General features: G+C 32.6%; 2 protein-coding genes and 1 long non-coding RNA gene across 7 annotated transcripts; 1 reads left to right on the plus strand and 2 right to left on the minus strand.

Annotated features, from left to right (window-relative positions):
* Positions 1 to 3820: 3820 nt before the first annotated feature.
* Positions 3821 to 7477, minus strand: LOC122588903. Of its 4 annotated transcripts, XR_006322195.1 has the most exons (5): positions 7281 to 7462; positions 6899 to 7080; positions 6660 to 6783; positions 4721 to 5170; positions 3821 to 4250 (listed from the first exon to the last, which is right to left on the minus strand). It is a non-coding gene; the product is annotated as an uncharacterized LOC122588903 (long non-coding RNA). The 4 variants fall into 4 exon arrangements; XR_006322196.1 differs by having other exon boundaries at positions 3821 to 5170; positions 7281 to 7477; XR_006322197.1 differs by having other exon boundaries at positions 3821 to 5170; positions 6899 to 7083; positions 7281 to 7477.
* Positions 7478 to 8410: 933 nt separating this feature from the next.
* LOC122587725 (rab9 effector protein with kelch motifs) lies at positions 8411 to 14933 on the plus strand. The gene is made up of 12 exons (XM_043759889.1): positions 8411 to 8727; positions 10330 to 10479; positions 10616 to 10783; positions 10866 to 11018; positions 11093 to 11245; positions 11334 to 11498; positions 11580 to 11762; positions 11860 to 12046; positions 12151 to 12262; positions 13237 to 13327; positions 13563 to 13666; positions 13845 to 14933. Exons 1-11 carry the CDS (start codon positions 8571 to 8573, stop codon positions 13628 to 13630), a joined length of 1587 nt encoding a protein of 528 aa, XP_043615824.1. The 5' UTR covers positions 8411 to 8570; the 3' UTR covers positions 13631 to 13666; positions 13845 to 14933.
* A 691-nt stretch (positions 14934 to 15624) lies between these two features.
* LOC122589184 (transcription factor TCP5-like) lies at positions 15625 to 17597 on the minus strand. 2 transcript variants are annotated; one of them, XM_043761435.1, is made up of 2 exons: positions 17384 to 17597; positions 15625 to 16926 (listed from the first exon to the last, which is right to left on the minus strand). In XM_043761435.1, exon 2 carries the CDS (start codon positions 16889 to 16891, stop codon positions 15878 to 15880), a length of 1014 nt encoding a protein of 337 aa, XP_043617370.1. In that variant the 5' UTR covers positions 16892 to 16926; positions 17384 to 17597; the 3' UTR covers positions 15625 to 15877. The 2 variants fall into 2 exon arrangements, with proteins under 2 accessions (XP_043617370.1, XP_043617369.1); XM_043761434.1 differs by having other exon boundaries at positions 15625 to 16938.
* Between the last annotated feature and the right edge of the window lie 2435 nt (positions 17598 to 20032).

Here is a 20032-nt window from a genome sequence, read left to right on the forward strand (position 1 = left end):
AAAGAATTATATATAGATATTAATTCTCGTATAAATGTAAGAGAATGAGTTTTACTACTAATTAAAATTACTAATGGATTAACTAAGAATTTGTTATAAGATATCACAAATAAATAAACATGTCAATTGATGACGTTAATATTGAAAAAGAAAATTTAACATGTAAGGGGTTTTTTTATTATCATAATATTAAAAATTTAGCATGTGAAAAAATTTCTAGCTAAGTTAAATGCCTAAAAGCCTTATACTCATTTTTCTATATTTTTATAAAGGGTAAAAAAAAATAGATACTTTTAATAATTATTTATTCATATTATAGTTATAATGTTCCATTCTTTTTATTTTCATTGCTCAATTTTTTTTAACCGTAAACTTGAGATCAGACAATTCTCATTTTAGGAATTGAAAAACCCTTTTAAAATAATAGTATAAAAATCCTACTAGCCATTAAATAAAATCATGTGAAAAAATGGAAGTAAAATTAAGAAAAAGAATTAGTGGAATTTATATGTCACTATCTAATAATTTTTAAAAAAAATTTAGACTAGTTTGTAAAATGATAAATCAAATTCTTTTTTTTTATTTATTTATTTTATACCCAACTATAGTTCTAGAAATAACACTCCTATATTTTTAGAAAATCCATATCTCCGTTGTTGGAATTTGGAAACATTTGGTGATACTAGAATTTGCACTCAAAGACTTAAAAGATTTCAAGTTTTCCATCTATATATTTAAAATTCTAAAGTCTTAACACCAAAGTTTTAATAAATTTAAAGCCCAACCATTTATGGGCTGTCTCACCATCTGCCGTTTTAATAGGCTAAATTATGGTTTCGTTTAACACATGCAACTTGGTTCGATCCAAGTCTCCAACAGCTGATATCTTGATCTTAATCTAATAATATTACGACTTCGACTTTACGAGTATATATAGGTTGGGTCTTTTATATTTCTTACTAGTCTTCGATCCCGTCTGATGGACGGATAGTATCAAAATATATATATATCAAAGTTAAATATCAAAATAATAAATAACAAAACATGTAAAAAATAACAAAACATGAACAAAACAAATTTGAAATAATAAACCCTTTTGTAGTAGAATAATAAGCCATAATCAAACTATAATTGATAACAAACTAAATTAAAAGAAATGAAAAATAACAATAACATAACAAATATCATATAATAAATAAACACGAATAAAATACCAAAAGTAAAACTAAAGTGATATAAAAAAAACCCGTATGTTTCTTTTGTTGAAAAATTTACTTAACTTGATTTGTTTATTAAATATAGAAATGAAAAAAATAATAGGAATGATGATAATTAATAAAAATTTAGCTTGTATATATAATAATTTATTGGAAGAGCTTTAAGAATACTATATATCTTTAACATCTAAAAAGAATTGTTTTGATAAAAAAAGATTTATAATAGAGTTTAAATATAATTATAAATTTATTTAGCAAATAAAAAATAAAAAAATCTAGAAAAAAGGAGAGCTCTATAGTAATTAGTAATTAGGAAGGATCTTTAACACCCTCAACCTCCTCTTTTAGATATAATATATATATTTACAATGTGATATTATTATTATAAAAGATAAGTAAGAATTAAAATATAAACATACTTAGTTATCCTCTACTTGACATTCAAATATATGTCTTTGTTCATGATATGCGCCCATAATACTTAGTTATCCTCTACTTGACATTCAGATATATTTTCATATTTTTTGATAACAATTAAAACTCATGATTTGAGTGACAATTGTAACTTTAAACATTGATTCGCAAAACTAATATATAAAAAGGGAGAAAATTTTATATCTTATTGATTGAGATATATAACAAATCTTGAATGAAGTGCATATTGCTTTGGTTTTACTCCCTCCGTCCCATATTAAGTGTCCACGTTTGACTTTTTGAGTCTTTTTCTTTCAACTTTGACCGTAAATATTTTTGTTTGTGTTATACAAAATTTGATATAAGATATATGAATTGATTAAGTTTTAAATGTATTTTTCATTGATATAAATTTATCAACTAATATGTAACACAACCAAAGATATTTGCGGTCAAAGTCGGAAGGAAAAGACTTGACCAGTCAAAATAGGACAATTAAAATGGGACGGAGGGAGTAGTATTCAAGTAACCATCTGTTGTAAATCGTGTTTTGTTTAATGATCGTCCAATGTTTTGTGAAACCTATTGTGTTAAGAATAAGGATGTTATATATCATCACTTGTTATTGTGTTTGGGATATATGTATAAAGTTCATATTGTGTTTATATTAAATATTAAATTTATTAATATTTATAATTTATAAAAATACAATCTAATATATTATTATATTGGATGACATTATCAAAATTGTATTGACATACCAATGTACGACATCGAAAATATATCAATTTATAATATTTTATAATGTTTACTTATAAGCTACTAATATTTATCGTTAGTCATGTTGTCGACATTGATATCTATATGTGTAATATTATATTTATTTATAAAATAAAAAGTCAAGAAAAGTCAAGATTAAATTGAATACATATATTGTATTTAATCTTTTGAAATATTTATTTGTAGACAATATGTCATAATTAAATTTATTATTATTATTATTTTTTTATAATTTACGGGGTGGGTCGATGGGTATCTAATTGTGGTACCGGAGCTAGGGTTTCCCCCATTACCCTTAAATTTTTTTAATTAATTAAATAATTAAAATCTTCTCAAGTTGATGGTTAAACATAGATAAATTAAGTATTCATGGCTAAAAAGTGTAAATTATTAATGAAAAAAAGTGTAAATTAATGAGACTTTTTCTACAAATATAAAGTAATTAGGCATAAGTATTAGACCTAAAAAGAAATTTTAGGAGTGCCAAATGTACCTCAACATACTCTTATATATATATATATATATATAATGTATATATATTTCTCTATTATATAAATTTATGATTACATATAAACTAACTTTACAAAAAAAAAAAAAAAAAAAAAAAATTCATTTAACCCCTTTTAAAAATAACTTCTCTATCCTTTAACACTATGATCTCATACATCAAGAAATATGAATCTTTTATCAAAAATACGTTCTTTTTTTATTTAAATTGTCAATATAATTTTTTTGATTTCATATCTTTAAATATGGATAATCAACTCAACTATCAACACAATTCTTTTTCTTTTTTATGTTCACTTTCAATTTTTCGATATGTTTTAATCTCTTTTCTGTATCGTTAGGTTTGTTGATTTTAGTCATATGGATTATTTATTAACTTTTCATTAATTTTCAAAAGAAGTATCTTTTTTATTTATGAATTTGTTAATGTTACAAAAAAGCCACCCAATTTAACATGTTAACCCACATTCTTTTATATACATCAGCTACATATAACTAGATCAATACCCGGTCGTTGACCGGGTTATAAACAATAAAATATAGGAAACATGTCCAACATTATCTGTGAAGAGTGAATTAACGAAAGTATAAATATCCAATTTTTATTAATAAGGCATAATACAAAACATTGGAACCTAAACATAATAGTTGAAAAACAATCAAAATCTGACAAGATTATCATTTGTGTGCCGCCACTATAATAGAATCTTCAATAGTTCACCTTAGAAGCTTTAGAGTTCAGACCTATATATTTAATACCCTCCAACCTTGTTCATTCTTGAACCATAAAATAGTTTTGTTGCAAAAGTAAATTGTGTAATTATTTAGTGACTGAGACACAGATCACAATGGTTTTGCCATATGGGACATTTAAAAGCTAAATCACATTAAAAATAAATGGATAAGGAAAAGCAAGAAACCATGATTACCAATTTAAGTGTACCTCCATAGTCATTAAGCTTTGCAAATTGAACAACCAATATAGCATGGCTAGTGGAACCTGCCTTAGCAAACGGTCCTTCAAGTTGTTCAGCAAACACACACGTATCAGAAGTAGAAATAAAGTTTACATACATATTAGGCAACTACGCACTCTGCACTCTGGACCAGTTGCCCTATGGAAACGGATTTTATAAAGTCGCCATTTTAGAAAGTAGCCGATCAAGTTGCCTATACATGGACTACCATGTAGAGGGATTCACACACATATAACAAAGGTAATCCGCAAGATGCTGATTTGCTGGTTAGGCTGGTCACAACCAGCCTAGTCATTACTCCCTCATCCTAGTCATTAGTCCCTTGCTGGTCAGCATGGTCACAACCCTACCCGGCCTAAACAACATTGGAAAAAAAAAGTTAAAATTTTGACCAGTTCCAATTTTGCCATTACCCAGCCGTAACCCACACATTTTGCAACCTTTAATTTACCCAATCTCACTGGTGGTATATGAGGTGACCCTTCAATCAATAGGACATGGGTTCACTTGATAGGCCACTTGTAAATATGTATCGATTTAGTGCAGATATGTCAACAATAGTTAAATAAAGCAACACAAACACATTCAACCACTCACCCCAAAGGCCAAACAGTACGTTATGTTATAGCTAACAATTTGCAAAAAATTTCTAAATCACAGTCAATTTCAAACGCACATTCAAACACCCCATATATATAATAGCAATGTATAACAAAAATTTTCCTACATTTATCAACAGATTTCACTTCCTCATAAATCAGCTTTCTATTTTTTTTATCGTGTGACCAAGCCAAGAAAAAGAGAAGAACGAAAGATCTAGAGTACCTTTCATGAACATTAGGTGTGAAACGGCTCTTGGGGGTCTATTATTTTGGTCAGATATGGTTAAAGAATGGCCCAAAACCAAACTTCAAGTTGTAAATATGGACAGTTCCCATGTCACTGGAACAACTAGCCTTTCTGCCGTTGAAGACAAAGAAAGACGTAAATACCTGCTCTACCTACACCGCTCCTGACCTGTATTCAGTGTGTGTCATCAGTTATAAGCCATAACGCCATATCAACATTGGTAATGCAATATGTATTGCTAATGTAACGCCATATATTTGTGGTGATATGAAGAAAACAAAAGGGTATATCACAGACCTGCAAGCTTTAGATGAGGGACAATTTCCTGGTATCTACTCAATACCTCCTCGATGAAGAAAACAAATACCTTTTATTAATTGGATCTTGTGTTTTAGAATCATGAGTCATGACATATCCCTTTGGCATCTGCATTTACCACAGCCATGCCATGAGCAAAATATTGCAACAAAATATCAAGAATTTACCAATTTACAAACCTAGAAAAGCCAATAACTTATTCATGTATCATAATTTGGCAATAAGTTAACAAACATAATGCATCTATACCATGAAAATTAAACACGCATACAAATCTAAATATTCGAACCAATAACATAACAAAAATTAAACATAATGCACCTATACAAAAACCTTGAAATCTGGATACAAACCTAAACTAAATAAAATATATGAAGAAACAGTATGCACAAAAACCTTGAAATCTGTTTGGCGCAGTGGTGTGACCTGATTTTTAGTTTAAACGGGTAAGATCATTTGTTGTATTTTATTTAGATGGTTATGATTATGTGATACTAATATTTTTTTCTCTATGCTCTGGTAGCCATAAATATATATATAATTTCATATAAACCAGCATTCTCAAGGAAAATCCCAAATGAAAATCATAGAAATTACCAAATTAGCGCTATGAAAAATCACACGATAGTTTACGTACTCAACTGATACAAATTTGTAAAATGACAATCTGATTATCAACCTTTTACTTATGGTAAGACCACTTCTAACACAAATCAAACTACATAATATCCAAAACTTTAGGTGAAATATATATATATATATATATATATATATGATGCAAACAACTAATGATTATAAAGAATACAAACATGGGAAACAAAAGAAAGAAAACAAAACTCACTGTAAATAATTGGTAAAGACGACCCCGAACACCCAGACCCCATTTTCTTCCACTCGCTGGATGGTTGTGATGGCGGCGTGCTTTGTTGTGGTCGTTGGAGATACGAAAGGATTCAGGAAGGAAGGGGACACCGGATAATCAAAAGAGAAAGGGTCGTGATTGGCGGGATGGTGCTGATGATTGGAGGTCGTGATCGTCGTGGTATGCGATGGTGATGGGGTTTGGGGGTCGGATAGAGAGACAGAGAGTGAGGGGTTTTTGTAGAGACGCATCCTCTTTTATATTTTTAAGGGTTCGGATTAAATTGTGAATGAATTTGGATGGTTGAGATAAGAAGATTTTTTTATTTTTTTCTCTCAGCTCTCAGAGCCATATATATATATAATTCCAAAGGGGACAAACTTAAAAAACTTATGAAAAATAAATCTAAAAGGGGGCAAAATGTTAAAAACCTATAAAAATTTTTTTAAAATTTCATTAAAAATTTAAAAATACATGACAAAATTTAAATTTGGAGGGGGGGCATTGGACCCCCTTGCCCCCTTTTAGTACCGCCTCTGAATGAAGGGAAAGATGAAAATTATGCAACTACACCTAACAAATTACAATAGCATAAATAGTTTACCTCTGTCAATGAATACAATAGGATTTATGGCTACACAAACTGTTGAGAACGGTTTTAAATCTGGTCCAAGACGAACTACTGTAGGGAGTTTATTAAAACCCTTAAATTCGGAATATGGTAAAATAGTTTACCTCTGTCACAACTGACAAACGATATAGGTGCAATATAGAATCCATAAGTAGCAACCTCCCTTGTTGTAAATTGTAATCTCATTTTCATGCTTCAAAGCATTGCCGCGATGACAAGTTATCCAATCTGATACACGCATCAAGTGATACACGCATCAAAGCATAGTATAGCATTAAAAATGAGCAATCCAATCTGATATGAGTTATGCAATACTAATGAAATAATGAAATACGAGTATTACAGTTGATCTTCATCTTCCAATGTGTAGCTTGATGAAACTGCCAACAAACAACGACAGCCACAGAACGCAAATCATCAATAAAAACTTACAAAGTGTTAACACCCGTATGACTCATTGGCACCACATAAAATAATGTCATTTCCATCCCACATGTTTACAAATCCATGATAACCATGAACCACCTGCTGCAGCAAAAGTCCCACACGTTGACAATTAAATGATCAAATACAAAACTAATTATTATATAGAATATAGAGCATATAATATAATCAATAACTTTATTCAATATGGTAGAACAGGATCTAATAATCAAGCAAAATAACTAAATATATGGATACAACAAAAATAGAAAACGTTGAATAAAAAGAAAAGAGATACATACAGAAACTGAGCATATATATCTACGAAGGGGACGCTAGAGAATCAACATAGAAAAAGTCCTGATTAACGACGGTGATGGAGGCGTGTGCTGATATGATGGATGGTGGTGGTGATTGGTGGCCATGATTGGCTGTGGTAATAGGGGATTGGGGGCCTGACCTGATAGAGAGGGAGGGTTTTGTAGATATAGAAACCGCCTTTGTCAAGAACACAGTGATAAATTAGTTCAGTTTGACTTTTTAATTTTAAAGGCTGAGATCAATTTGCAAATGAATTTTAATGGTTAAGATCCATCTTTAAAATGATTTTTTTCTCTTAGCTATGGTAGCCATATATATATATATATATAATAATCGTTACAGATTATTTCATTTATTTTGTTTTTTTGGCTAAATAAAAAATAATAATGATATTTTGGTTGATATGATTTTATACATACACTACGTATATACATACGAGATGGGTACCCACGCAATGTGGCAAGATAGATACCCACGCAACGTGGCGGCGGCGACAACAGATGATGCTAGTGGCGGTGGTGGTCACGATGTGGTTATTAATCTAAAAACAATTGACGTAAATGGTAATGTAGTTATTTTATCGTTAAATGATGTATCTTTTGTAAATAACTTTATTAAGAATATTATAGAGATATTAAGTGAAAATATTTAAGTTAATTAATTAAGAAGATAGATAGTTTGAATAAATATGGTATAAAATATTTTAGGGATATATTTGGTAGATTTATTGTGAGAGTTAGAAATGTGTTAAAAATTAAAGGTATTTTAGGTATTTTAAAAATAGAGAGTTAAAAAAGGAGTAGGGTAGGTTAATTATTAATATTGTATGATACTTAATTAGGGAAGAGAATATGAGGTTGTTAGATACTTAAGTTAGGTGAAAAACCACTCAAATATCTTTTTTTTAAACCATAAAAATCATAGAAGCCAAACATTTATTTAAAATATTAATATATAAAGAGTTTCTTAAATTGAATATAAAACAGTCTCATTCTCACTTTTATCGTATTCTATACGTATACTCTACAGTGTAGTATAATAGTATAGACTATATCACTATAGTGTATTCCTTGCATGAAGTCGATGTCCCTCATTTTCACACATTCCAACACCAAAAACCAAAATCAAAAAACCCCCAAACACATACTTTAAACCCAAAAATCAATTACATCTTCAAATCCCCAAAACTAATTACACGATTAAAAACCCTAAAAACACCCAATTTTTTTTAATTAGCCCTAATTCCCACTTTATCACATTTCGTCAAGAAGATGATGAGGTGGGAAAAACTGGAAATACAGAAAGGTGGGCCAGGGAAGAGGTGGGGCCACACTTGCAACGCCGTACGCGGTGGTCAACTGCTTTATATCTTCGGTGGTTATGGTGAAGATAACACGCAGACTAATAAAGTTCATGTCTTTGATACTTGTATGTTTCTTTTTCTGTTTCTTGGTTAATTTATGTTATTGTTTTAGGGAAAGTTTTATGGGTCATCAATCTTTTTTGTTATTTGTATGTATATGTTTGTTAAAGTCTTCGTCTTCATTTAGGGGTTTGGTGGAAATGAGGGGCATTTTGAATTGTGCTTAGTGGGTTTATGGAATTTGTTTAATTCGAGTGCTTATAGCTTATTGCATAGTCGTATTTGGAAAGCCAAAATGTAACTGAAGTGTTTGGATAGTGAGGGTGTGTTCAGCTTATTTTAGGAGAAAAATAAGATGAGAAATTTGACCGCCCCTATAAGTTTAATTTTGTGGACTTCTAGTACCTTCTTCCATGGTTTTAAGTTGTGAGCCGAAGGTTATGGGCCAGACCATTGCTTAAGGCTCTGCGGTGTTACGTTAACCGGTGCTTATAGTGAACTCATATCTTATGTACTAATAATCACTTAGAAATACGCACGTCGAATGTCGTCAGTACAAAATGGTATTCTGTCGTTCTGTAAATGAAATTGCTTTTAGCTAAACATAGGGTTTGTTTGGCAAAGGGCTTTTTAGGATTTTATTACAGCTTATGTAAACGAAGTGTTCTCACCGTGTTCTCATTTTGAGGGTGTTCTTATTTGATTGTCCCCCTATTATATATATATATAAAAGTGCCTATTGAGAAAGAAGCTCTGTTTAATGTAGCTGTTAGAGAAAAGCCGCGGTCCTTAAAAGCTACTGAACGTAAGGTAAAAAAAAAGCATCAGCTTCTAGCTCTAGCTCCTAGCCACAACTCTGGTTATTTTTGCGCCAAACATACCTTTACTTACAAGTTGCTAAGTGGGAACATGTTTTGATAGTGGTGAACTGGTGATGATAATTGTTGGTAATAAATCTCCTTTATCTAGATGATTGCTAGTTCGTGCTCTTTGGTTAATCGTAGTGACCTAGCCTGGTTAACTATATCCATGGTTATCAACGTCCACTACCACACTAACTAAATCCATGGTGATCGACGTTCACTATCACAACAACTTGAGCAAGGGAAAGGCCTTCACAATGAATGATACCACTAAGAGGGCTTCGAACATGAGGCCTTCTACTTTTTAGTGAAACTAAATCTACCTTGCTACCACTTGGCGGTTTTGCTGGGTTTTTCTTTTTTCTATCTCCATGCCCAAGTTTTATTTCTTTGAACCTTTTAATGTTTAATGTTTCTTGTTATAGTAACCATACTACAAGACTTTTGATGGATTATTTTCGGATGTTGTTTAACATTCAGATAGTTTTCCAATATCAATCTACTTTCTTGTTTTCTATTTTGTTTAAGAATTAGTACTCATATTCTTATGCAATACTTGTATTTTGGTAATCCTTCAAAGAATCAAACCGAACACCATATACACACCTCATCCTTGACTAAGTTTTAAGAAAAAGGATGTTAAATTTAAGCTAGCCAAGATATGTGTTTTATATCTGCTTGATTACTTCAGCACAAGTTGTAGTTTTCATCTGCTCAAATATGCAGGGATTGCATACAATGATTTTAGCTGCTCAATTTAGGATTTGCTCACTTTTACTTGTCCTGTTTGTTTTTTATGTTAAGCTACAAGGATTTGGAGTGAACCTGATATGCAAGGCACGCTGCCCGTGCCTAGAGATAGCCACAGTTGCACCACTGTTGGAGATAAGTTGTTTGTATTCGGGGGCACAGATGGAAATGTACCTCTTAAAGATTTGCATATCCTGGACACCTGTGAGTTGTGCTACCCTTATTGCATTTGCATACGTATTATGGCAGAATTGATGGTTGGATAAGCTTGATGATCATTTTTAATTTGCCTATGCTTGTTTCTTTTGCGCATTTTTATAACACGATCTGATATTGTCAGCTACAAATACATGGATGACACCATTTGTAAGAGGGGAGGGCCCAGAAGCACGAGAAGGACACAGTGCTGCGGTTATTGGCAAAAGACTCTTTATTTTTGGAGGCTGTGGGAAGTCATCTGGTACCCCTGTTGAGGAATACTTTGATGATTTATACATACTAAATACAGGTGAGTGTTCTGTTTATTTATCACTTTACACGATATCAGTTACATTATGCATAGTGACAGTTTTATTATTATTTTTTCCCAGAGACAATGGTGTGGAAACGAGTGGGAACTACTGGAATTCCACCTGGAAAACGTAATAGCCATACTTGTGTTTCATGGAAAAACAAAATTATTGTGATCGGTGGTGAAGATACTCAGAACTATTATCTGTCTGACGTCCAGATGCTTGATTCAGGTTAAAAGTTTGACTTTGTTGTTCGAGGTTTAGGATTGATCTAAAGTTACTAATATCTGTTTTCTTCTTTGTAGATACGCTTACCTGGACAAAATTGGTAACCAATGGTGAACTGTTGCCACCTAGAGCTGGTCATACAACCATTGCGCTGGGCAATTACTTGTTTGTCTTTGGAGGTTTTACTGATGCCGAAGACCTGTATGATGACTTATACATGTTTGACCTTGGTGTGTAACTCAACCTTTGTTTAACATATTCAGTTCATCAGTTTTGACTTAGATATGTTTGATCTTGATCTTTTTGAAATGTATGTAGAAACTTTTAAGTGGACCAAGGTTGTAACGCTAGGAGTGGGGCCATCTGCCAGATTTTCGATGGCAGGGAGCACTTTACATCCACAGCATGGCGGTTCTCTTATATTCATTGGTGGTTGCAATAAGAGTCTTGAGGCACTTGATGACATGTTCTACCTGTACACAGGTTACCTCTTAATGAATTGCACAAAACATTTGTATATATGACTGTATGTGTGTTTATATGCGGTAATTGGTGTGGATTTAGGGCTTGTTATTGAAAATGAGCGAGATGAAAGAAAGCTTGAGAAGTTGTCTTTGAGGAAGCAGTTAAGACTAAAAAGCCAAGAGCAGCAATCTGGGAATCCTATGTATGATACTCCAATGATCAGCTTGGAGACATCTCATAATAGACCCATGACCATTCCAAGTCATATGCAGTTTTCATCGAGTATGAAACTTTTTAACATCTTTTTGTTTGGCATCATGTGGCTTTACACTTAGTTATCTTGTTGGTGATATCTGAAGACCATTTGGTTCTTTTGCAGATACACCAAATACCTATTCACATGAATATCATAATGCACATGGGAAGAGAATGTTTCAAGCAAAAGTGACTAAAAACATCACAAATTGCTATACGATCGAGACGGTTATAGATGGAAAGCCTCTACGTGGAGTTTTGTTCTCAAACAACATAGGCTCTAACAAGCCAGCTGCTGATGATTTAAGAAGGTTTTGTTTTTTTTTTTTTTTTTAAATTTTTAAAAAATTTTACAAACCTGTATGATAACTTAATTCACATTACAATCTTTGGCTTTTGATTTTATAAACAATAGGAAAAGAGTTGCAGTTGATACTAGAAGTCCTGAACACCAGACTCCAGGCACCACCTCTGCTGCTTCAGACATGAAGACTCCGGCAGCTTCTAATGTGTCTCCGTCCCATGAGGTTAAATTTTTAATGTTATACGCATGGATGGTAAATATAAAATATGATATATTTGTATTTTGTTCTTCTGTGATGATAATGCATATATATGTCAATAACATCTTGGTGCTTAATTAGGATTATCATGCTCTACATCTCTTGGAAACTTTTGAATGCACTTTTTAGAAACATTATTGCCTCCAAAATGAACGTTGTTTTAACCTTTAAACATCGCATGTTGTTTAAAAAGTATATTCATATTTATATTAGTTCTGGATTATTTCTATCATTCTATGCTGGATTCTTGTTATTGACGCTGTTCGCGGCATATTTACCGGGCCAACGTCATAGTCATAATTTTGGAATATATTACAGAATTCACAGATAAACACTTGTAAATTTCAGAGTTAGCTGGAATATTCTGTCAATAAAGTTCAATTTACCAAGAATAATATGCTGATAACGCACATAGTAACATAGCATTAATCCAGAATCAGAAAAATAATTACATAAACTTAAGATCAGAGAGTACTTCCACATTTCCAAGCTTACAAGCATACTGACCAACATTTATATGAATGACGCAAAAATCATGTGATTTGTGGTGATATGTTGTACATAAAGAGTCATTATAGAGTCAAATCGTAACTTGTGTACGATCAATAGAACGTTTTATCCATATTGTGATTCAAAACTATCCCATGCTTCTGGAAATCACCACCTTTATTTGTCTGCTCTTCTTTCCTCCCCTGAGTTACTGACCCACCAATTGGACACTCTTGGAGAGACGGATCTGGTTGTGCCCTTCTAGTAAATCTTGAATTCACTGCTTCTCACTTTTCTACATTGTAAGTGAGGAGCTGTACATTTTCTTAAAAGATGGTGTACTTAATGATGCTGTATCTTTTGTTATTCGTATACATAGCCATTCATTAGGGAGCTGGAAGCTGAATAATGGTAAAATGTCTCCTTATTTGTTCGCAACTAATGTGCAGGTTTCCGGAGGCAGAAAGTCATCTTTGGAATTTAACAGGACGAATACATCAACTGCAGCTGATGATACTGCCAACTCGATTCCGAACTATGGTATTTTGAAACCTTTTACCTGTGAACATTTTTATTGCTCTAGTAATTTGTTATCTGAATTTTAACCCTTAGAGCTCCAATTATAAGAGAAGTCTGGCATTTAGCATGTTTGGTTATGATATGTTGGGTCTCTAACGCTTTCTGAATTTTACGTATATCAAATTTCCAGTGCACCTGTTCATGATATTATTTGTATCTATCTTTCATAAAGTTTCTCTCTGTTGTCAATTTTCAGATGGTCAATCTCAACCCTTGACTGGTGAAGAACATGGTCTGTTTAGTTCTCCAACACAGCAAGTATGATTCTTTTGCAGAAATTGACCAAATCTTGTTTATAAGGTTAGTTCAGACTTGAGACCAAGTACAATTACTTAATGAACTGATGGTTAAGTTGTGGGCAATTCCAAATTTTTCCTCCAAACATTCACTGATAATCAGATTAATTGCATATTCGCATTTCACGAGCACATATGAACAGTTTAATCGCATTTCAGGATAAGCAATTTTTTTTTTGTAGGTGATCACTAGAGTTTCTGAAGAGTCATGATCAGTAAATAAACACCGAAGTCCTTAATCTGCTTGCAGTCTCCGTGTTTGACTTCTCTGGGTTTTTTTAGTCATTTGAGGCAAATGGGCAGTGAACTGAACCCTAACCGACGAGGAGGCACGGATTCGGTATGCATCTTAACATACAAAAAATGTAGGACGGCAGTCTAGACTTGTATTTTCTAGCCAAGTCTGTTACCATAGGTCCCCTATTTATCCTGTTACCTAACTAACAGTTGTTAAGTCTTTCTTCATTGAGCCCATATCTTTTGCCTTGGTTCCTTGGCTGTTATTAATTTAATCACCAAAATCGCTACGGATATGAGTTTTTATTTTCTTCTTCCTGATGTAAGCAAACGGTGAATGGTGTTAACAGTTGGTTATGGAATATCTTGATGCCATGCCATTTACTCATGGATATGAATTTGTGCCTATATATATATATGTATATGTATATATATTACCGAAACAAAAGAAGATGAGATGGTAAATTGCAATTCTTGACGAATATATTGCAAGTCTGAAGTCACTAAGTACCAAGAAATGGAAAGGAGGGGGCTTGTTTATGCCGTAATCAGGGATTACATTGACATCAAACACCACATCTTATATTCTTGAATTCATGTTATCATTTGCTATTACTATTACCAAATAGGTATCCCAAAGAAGATCCACTACCTGGTGGCGCATGAACTTTGGTGGAAGCCTGAAAGGTCGATCCTGCACATGATTGATTATCAAAATGGGTAAACACCCAGAAACACAGTACAAACCAACACCACAAAACATAAAGTGAAACTGAATAATAGATTACCGTCACGAAGTTGCTAGTGTTCTGACCCTCAGCTCGAAAATAGTTGTTGGTCACTTGGTCTGGCTACCTTTGTCCCTGCAGGCCCGCAGGTGTTTATTAACTATATTTTTAGTGATGATTTCTATTCAAATTCAATTGTACTTGTAAAGTTGTTATACCTTTTGTAAATTGTTTTGGGCTTGTAGGATAACAAATTACATATATGCTCTCATGTGGTCAAATTCATTGTTACCTTGTCAAAATCAATACTTTTGTAAATTAACATAATTTTATATCAGCAACTCTCATAAACTCTTGCTTCAGCTTTGTCGAACACATTAAACTTTAAGCTATAAGCCAATTAGACCAAATATAATGGTTAATTAGTTTCAACATTTTTCACGCAGGTACGTCAACTTTGTTTTGACTGTTCCTTTTAACTGTTTGGTCAAGTCAAATTATATCAATTTTTCTTCATTTCATTGAAACAAAATAACTTGAATTGCACATCGTTGTTGCATGTTGCACTTCAGAAACCTAACTTGTATAAAAAGGCACCCGAGGAAAATAATAAATCCTGCGAATATGCTTAATTGTACAATTATACCTAATTAAGATCGAGCACTACTACTAACAATTGCCTCTGGCAGATTCAAGACCAAATATAAAACACTTGATCTGTTTCATGTTTTACCATCGAAACTGGATTTTTGTATTATTATATATAACTAAACAATATTTGATTTACAGAAATAAGTTAGGTGTTTGAAATATCTAACTAGATTTAGTCTCGTGTATATACAGGTTTAGAACGACCTTAAACTATTTAAAATTATTTTTTATGCGTAGTGATCAAATTTCAGACATTTTATTTCAAAGATAAAATCATAGGCAGATGAATTCTAAAAGATCAGTTGATATTATCTGTAAAACGTACAATAACTAAAGGATCGATGAATAAGATGCCAAAACAAATAACTCAAACATCATTTAAGTACTAAATATAATCTCCATATACATATTACAAACCAATATGATATCTAATTACAAGAAATATTAATATATGTATCAATATGTCGTGAAAACTATGAAGCATGGGAAAAAGATGTCGTCCTTGTCATTTTGATCGACCGTAGCGTTGATCATCTATTGACGCCATTGTTGTGGGAACGAACCTTAGGTTGTGTATCCAAACCAAAGGGTACTTTCTCTTATTGAGAATTATCGCTCGGGTTAAATAGTGGCATAAGCGTATTTGGTGGTACTACATGTTGGGAACTTGAGCTTAAAGAATGAAAGAGATTAGTTTGTCTAATAAGATCTTGATGATTATTCTCCCCCAAATTTGGCATGAGAAATGAAGGGCAAGGTGAGGGTGTGGCAGCAGCAGCAGGAGGACACAAGAAAACCTGTGATGCGGATGGGATAGCCATTGAAGAATCGGTTTGAGATGAAACTAGATTTCCTTGAATATTTCCAAAATTGGACATTGACAAATTTGAAGAATGTTCCCAGTTATAGAAAGGATTGTATGGATACATTCCTGCAGGATAAGAATATTGAGGTATAGGAAAAAAGTTCAAACCTCCATTTCCATCTCCATTCTCTTGTACTTCATTTACGACGACTAGTGCTTCCTTCCCTTTGTTTCTCTGATCATGATCTTCATTGTTGTCATGATGATCGTTGTCAAACTTGATTCCTTGATTCGTATACAGTAGAGTTCGGTTTCCTACATCTTTCACGAACGATGAATTTGGAGTAGTACTTAGGAAATGAGATAAAGAAAGTTGTGAAGAAGTAAAATCTTGAGGGTGGTTCATGACTGTTGGTGCTGCTGGAAGGAACTGATTGAAATCTTCAGGTAGCATTTGAAGGGGTGGAAGCTGATCGATATCATCTTTAGTAGAATCGATCAACCAATCAATGACCTTGCTAGGTTGGTTTAACCCTAGCCTATCTTGAAGATCATATAATTGAATAGCTGTAGGAACGGAAAGCCTAATTCTTCTGTCTCTCAATCCTTTTACGGTACAAACCTTACTATGCCTATCTTTGCCTCCAAAAGCCTTGGATACCCTCACGATTCGTGGGTTCTTAAAGCCCGCCCATTGTCTTGAAGTGGATGTATACCTTGTTAAAGTGGCCCTCTCGTTATTGTTATCGCCTTCTTGCTTGGCTTGATGAAAGTCTTTTCCTCCTGATGAAGTATTATTGTTGAACATCTTACTTGTTGCATCATCTGACTGCAAGATAGCAGCTAAATACACAACTGTTCACAGGTTACTTATCTTCTTCATATGACTTATACTTCATTTTTATGATTTGAGCTTTCTTAATTCAGGCTCATTTATAATTACTTATACTAGGTAAACAATATTGGTTAATTAATCAAATTAATCAAATGAGAACTAATCAATATATTAATTTATACTTGATTAGAAAGTAGAGAGATTAAATAGCTAAATCAATACATATATGTTGATGAATACTTCTCGAAGATCCAAAAAACTAACTAGGGTTTTGTTTTCAAGATCTAAAAGATGCTATATTTTATGATTATAAACAGCTAGCAGTTTTGATGAAAGTTGAGAGGAAGAACAAGAATTGATGGAGCAAACTAGCAACTTAAGTAAAAGTGAGGTCATTATTTACATGTTATGGTTAATAAATACAGTACTTCGATTGAAAGGTATGGATCATAAAAATGAACTCACATCGATTAAACTATCATGTGCCTTTGGTACTGAAGATCAGATAGCATTCAATTGCAAAGTTTTCTGAAGAGAGGAAAAGCTATTAGTCTCCAAATACGGAATTGATGAAGTAGTATCTGTATTCAATTTCTTCTATCAATTCGGTAAGCCTGATGCTATTCAATTATTTGCAAAAGGAAAGCATTTTATGTATCTATGTCACTTATCCATATATATACAACCCTTAACCTTCCTAGATATCTAATAATATTATTATATTTTTTTTTGTGTGAAAAGATAACATTTTTAAGAATCTTACCATGTTGCATGCGAAAAAAAAGTAAAAGGAATGGCGAATTTGAGACCATGTGGTGTCTTTGTCAGCCGACACGCTGAGTTAGTTAAGCGCATACCACGCACACTTTCTGGTTAGCGAAGAAAGTTCTACTAGTCTTTCCTTTTAGTAATCATCTAGTTATAAATCAATGATACGTATGATGTGTTGTATGATTAAACCAATCAAGCTAGCTAGGTAGACAGTACAAAAATACTTCAACCATACGGTGGACCATCCTAGCCTAGCTATGTAGAAAAGAAGTTTTAATGCTTTATTAATTGACAACCACATATGGCTAAAGCTTTATCAGTCAATTCCAAGGTATACATATTTGTGCATGCTTGGTGTTACCTCCACTCAAATAACATCATTACAAGAAGATCCCATACATATAGACATACTCCCGCATACGAAGAATTATACATATACATATAAAGGTCATGAATAAAAGAACTCGCGTTACGACACTACTTTGGATGATGATTAGAGCCTCTACTCTTATCTTATTAGTATCATGGGTGTACTCTTATTCTTTCTTTCTTATTTTTGGGCGTATTAACGATAAAATGAGAGATTATAATCCTATAATGTACCAACCAGGTTGTAGAAAGCTGTATGTGGTGTGAACCAAAGGATAATTGCAGCTTAATTAGATCGATAAAGCAGCCAGCTATATTTGTATGTGTAGAGGAGGGACCAAAGGAATAAGAGTTTTTAGAGATATCCCACTGTTACATTGCTTATTGCTCCAGGGGACCACCCATAAATTCTATATTACACACACACATACACACACACACTAGAGTTATGCTCGTGCGATGTGGCGGTGTAATGTCAGCGGAGGTGGTTGCAAGCGGCGGTAGTAACGGGGTTATTGATGTAATATGGTTTTGATAAATTGTTAGAAACTTAAATGTTAGAAATTTAAGATTCAACAAAAATGAGTTTTGATTTATAATATAGTATAGATACAGATATTAGATATGGCTCATATAGATATAGACTAGCTAGCTAAGGTTCCAATGCTTTATTAATTAAAGGTCTGATTATCAAGCTTGTAGTTGACTTGCTGATTAATTATTTAATTAGTTCTCTTGAGCGAGACTAAATTTAAATTTTGAAGTTCATAAATAATACTGTAATACTGTATATAGAATGAGATGCTTGGACTTCTTGCTAGATTGAACTAGCCGATCAAGTGCATTAACACATACATAAGCATCTTAGGCTGCCCGCATCATTTGAGGTTATCCATTCAACAAACATCCTAACAAAGCTCAAATTAATAGCATAATTCGATCAGATCTTAAGTGCGGAAACATATATATAGATATTGTATGAAGCCTGGTGCAGGCTGATGCAAGATTTATAAGGCTATACAGCTTGGCAATATTGAAGCTTTTAGAATTGATATATGACCCTACAATATAAACCCTAAATTATTGATCGAACCCTAAAATCCTTGACAATCTAATTATTATTATTATTATTATTAGATATACAAAAAACGATCTAAAGAAAGTGGCCTAGATATCTACTTTAGTTATTGCAAAAGATTTTGTAATAAAGGAGCCAGGTGGCTCTCTTGATGAGTTGAGTAACCTACTGGTGTGTCAACAATATGCAATCTGAAACAAGAAACTAAAGGTGCAAAAATGGCATGATATTAACATTATGGATACATACTCCTATATGATATACATCGATGGCCGCGTGTTAGTTAATTCTACCTATATATCTTAAAGTAAAACTATACTTTTTAAGCCCATATATGGTAAGATGTCCTGAAGGTCGATCTGACCCGGTTCAAATCTCAATGGATAAAGAGTAATCTCTAGGAAACGGCCACGAGAATGTATAATAATAATAGAAGTTTAAATTTTTTAACGAGTTTGAGAATGGTTATGTACAAGATCATTAATAGGAATCATACATAAAATAATTTACTAATGGATCATAACCTGTTTATATAATCGGGTAGGGCCATACGAACCCGTTAGCTTTAATAATTAGTTAGTGCGTGCTAGTTTTGTACTTTTGTAATAGATTTGTCCTTAATTAAGTATGAAAGGGTTTGTATTGTAATTAGTGAAGGACTTGTATGTAATTCATTAATATCGAAATGTATAGCAAATAGTACGATTTCAACTAAGAAGAATTAAGCAGTGTTTGTTTTGAAAAACTTTCAACCACTTGGTCGAATATATACTTTAAATTTGATTATTCCCCAATTAATGAATAGACGTCTAAGCAATGGATCATTTAGATTTGATGCCATTATTGTGCAAAAAAACTGTAACTTGTGTTTAGAAAGTACTATACATCTCTGAGGT

The sequence above is a fragment of the Erigeron canadensis genome, chromosome 2 (genome assembly GCF_010389155.1).
Source record: "Erigeron canadensis isolate Cc75 chromosome 2, C_canadensis_v1, whole genome shotgun sequence".
Classification (NCBI taxonomy): Eukaryota; Viridiplantae; Streptophyta; class Magnoliopsida; order Asterales; family Asteraceae; genus Erigeron; species Erigeron canadensis.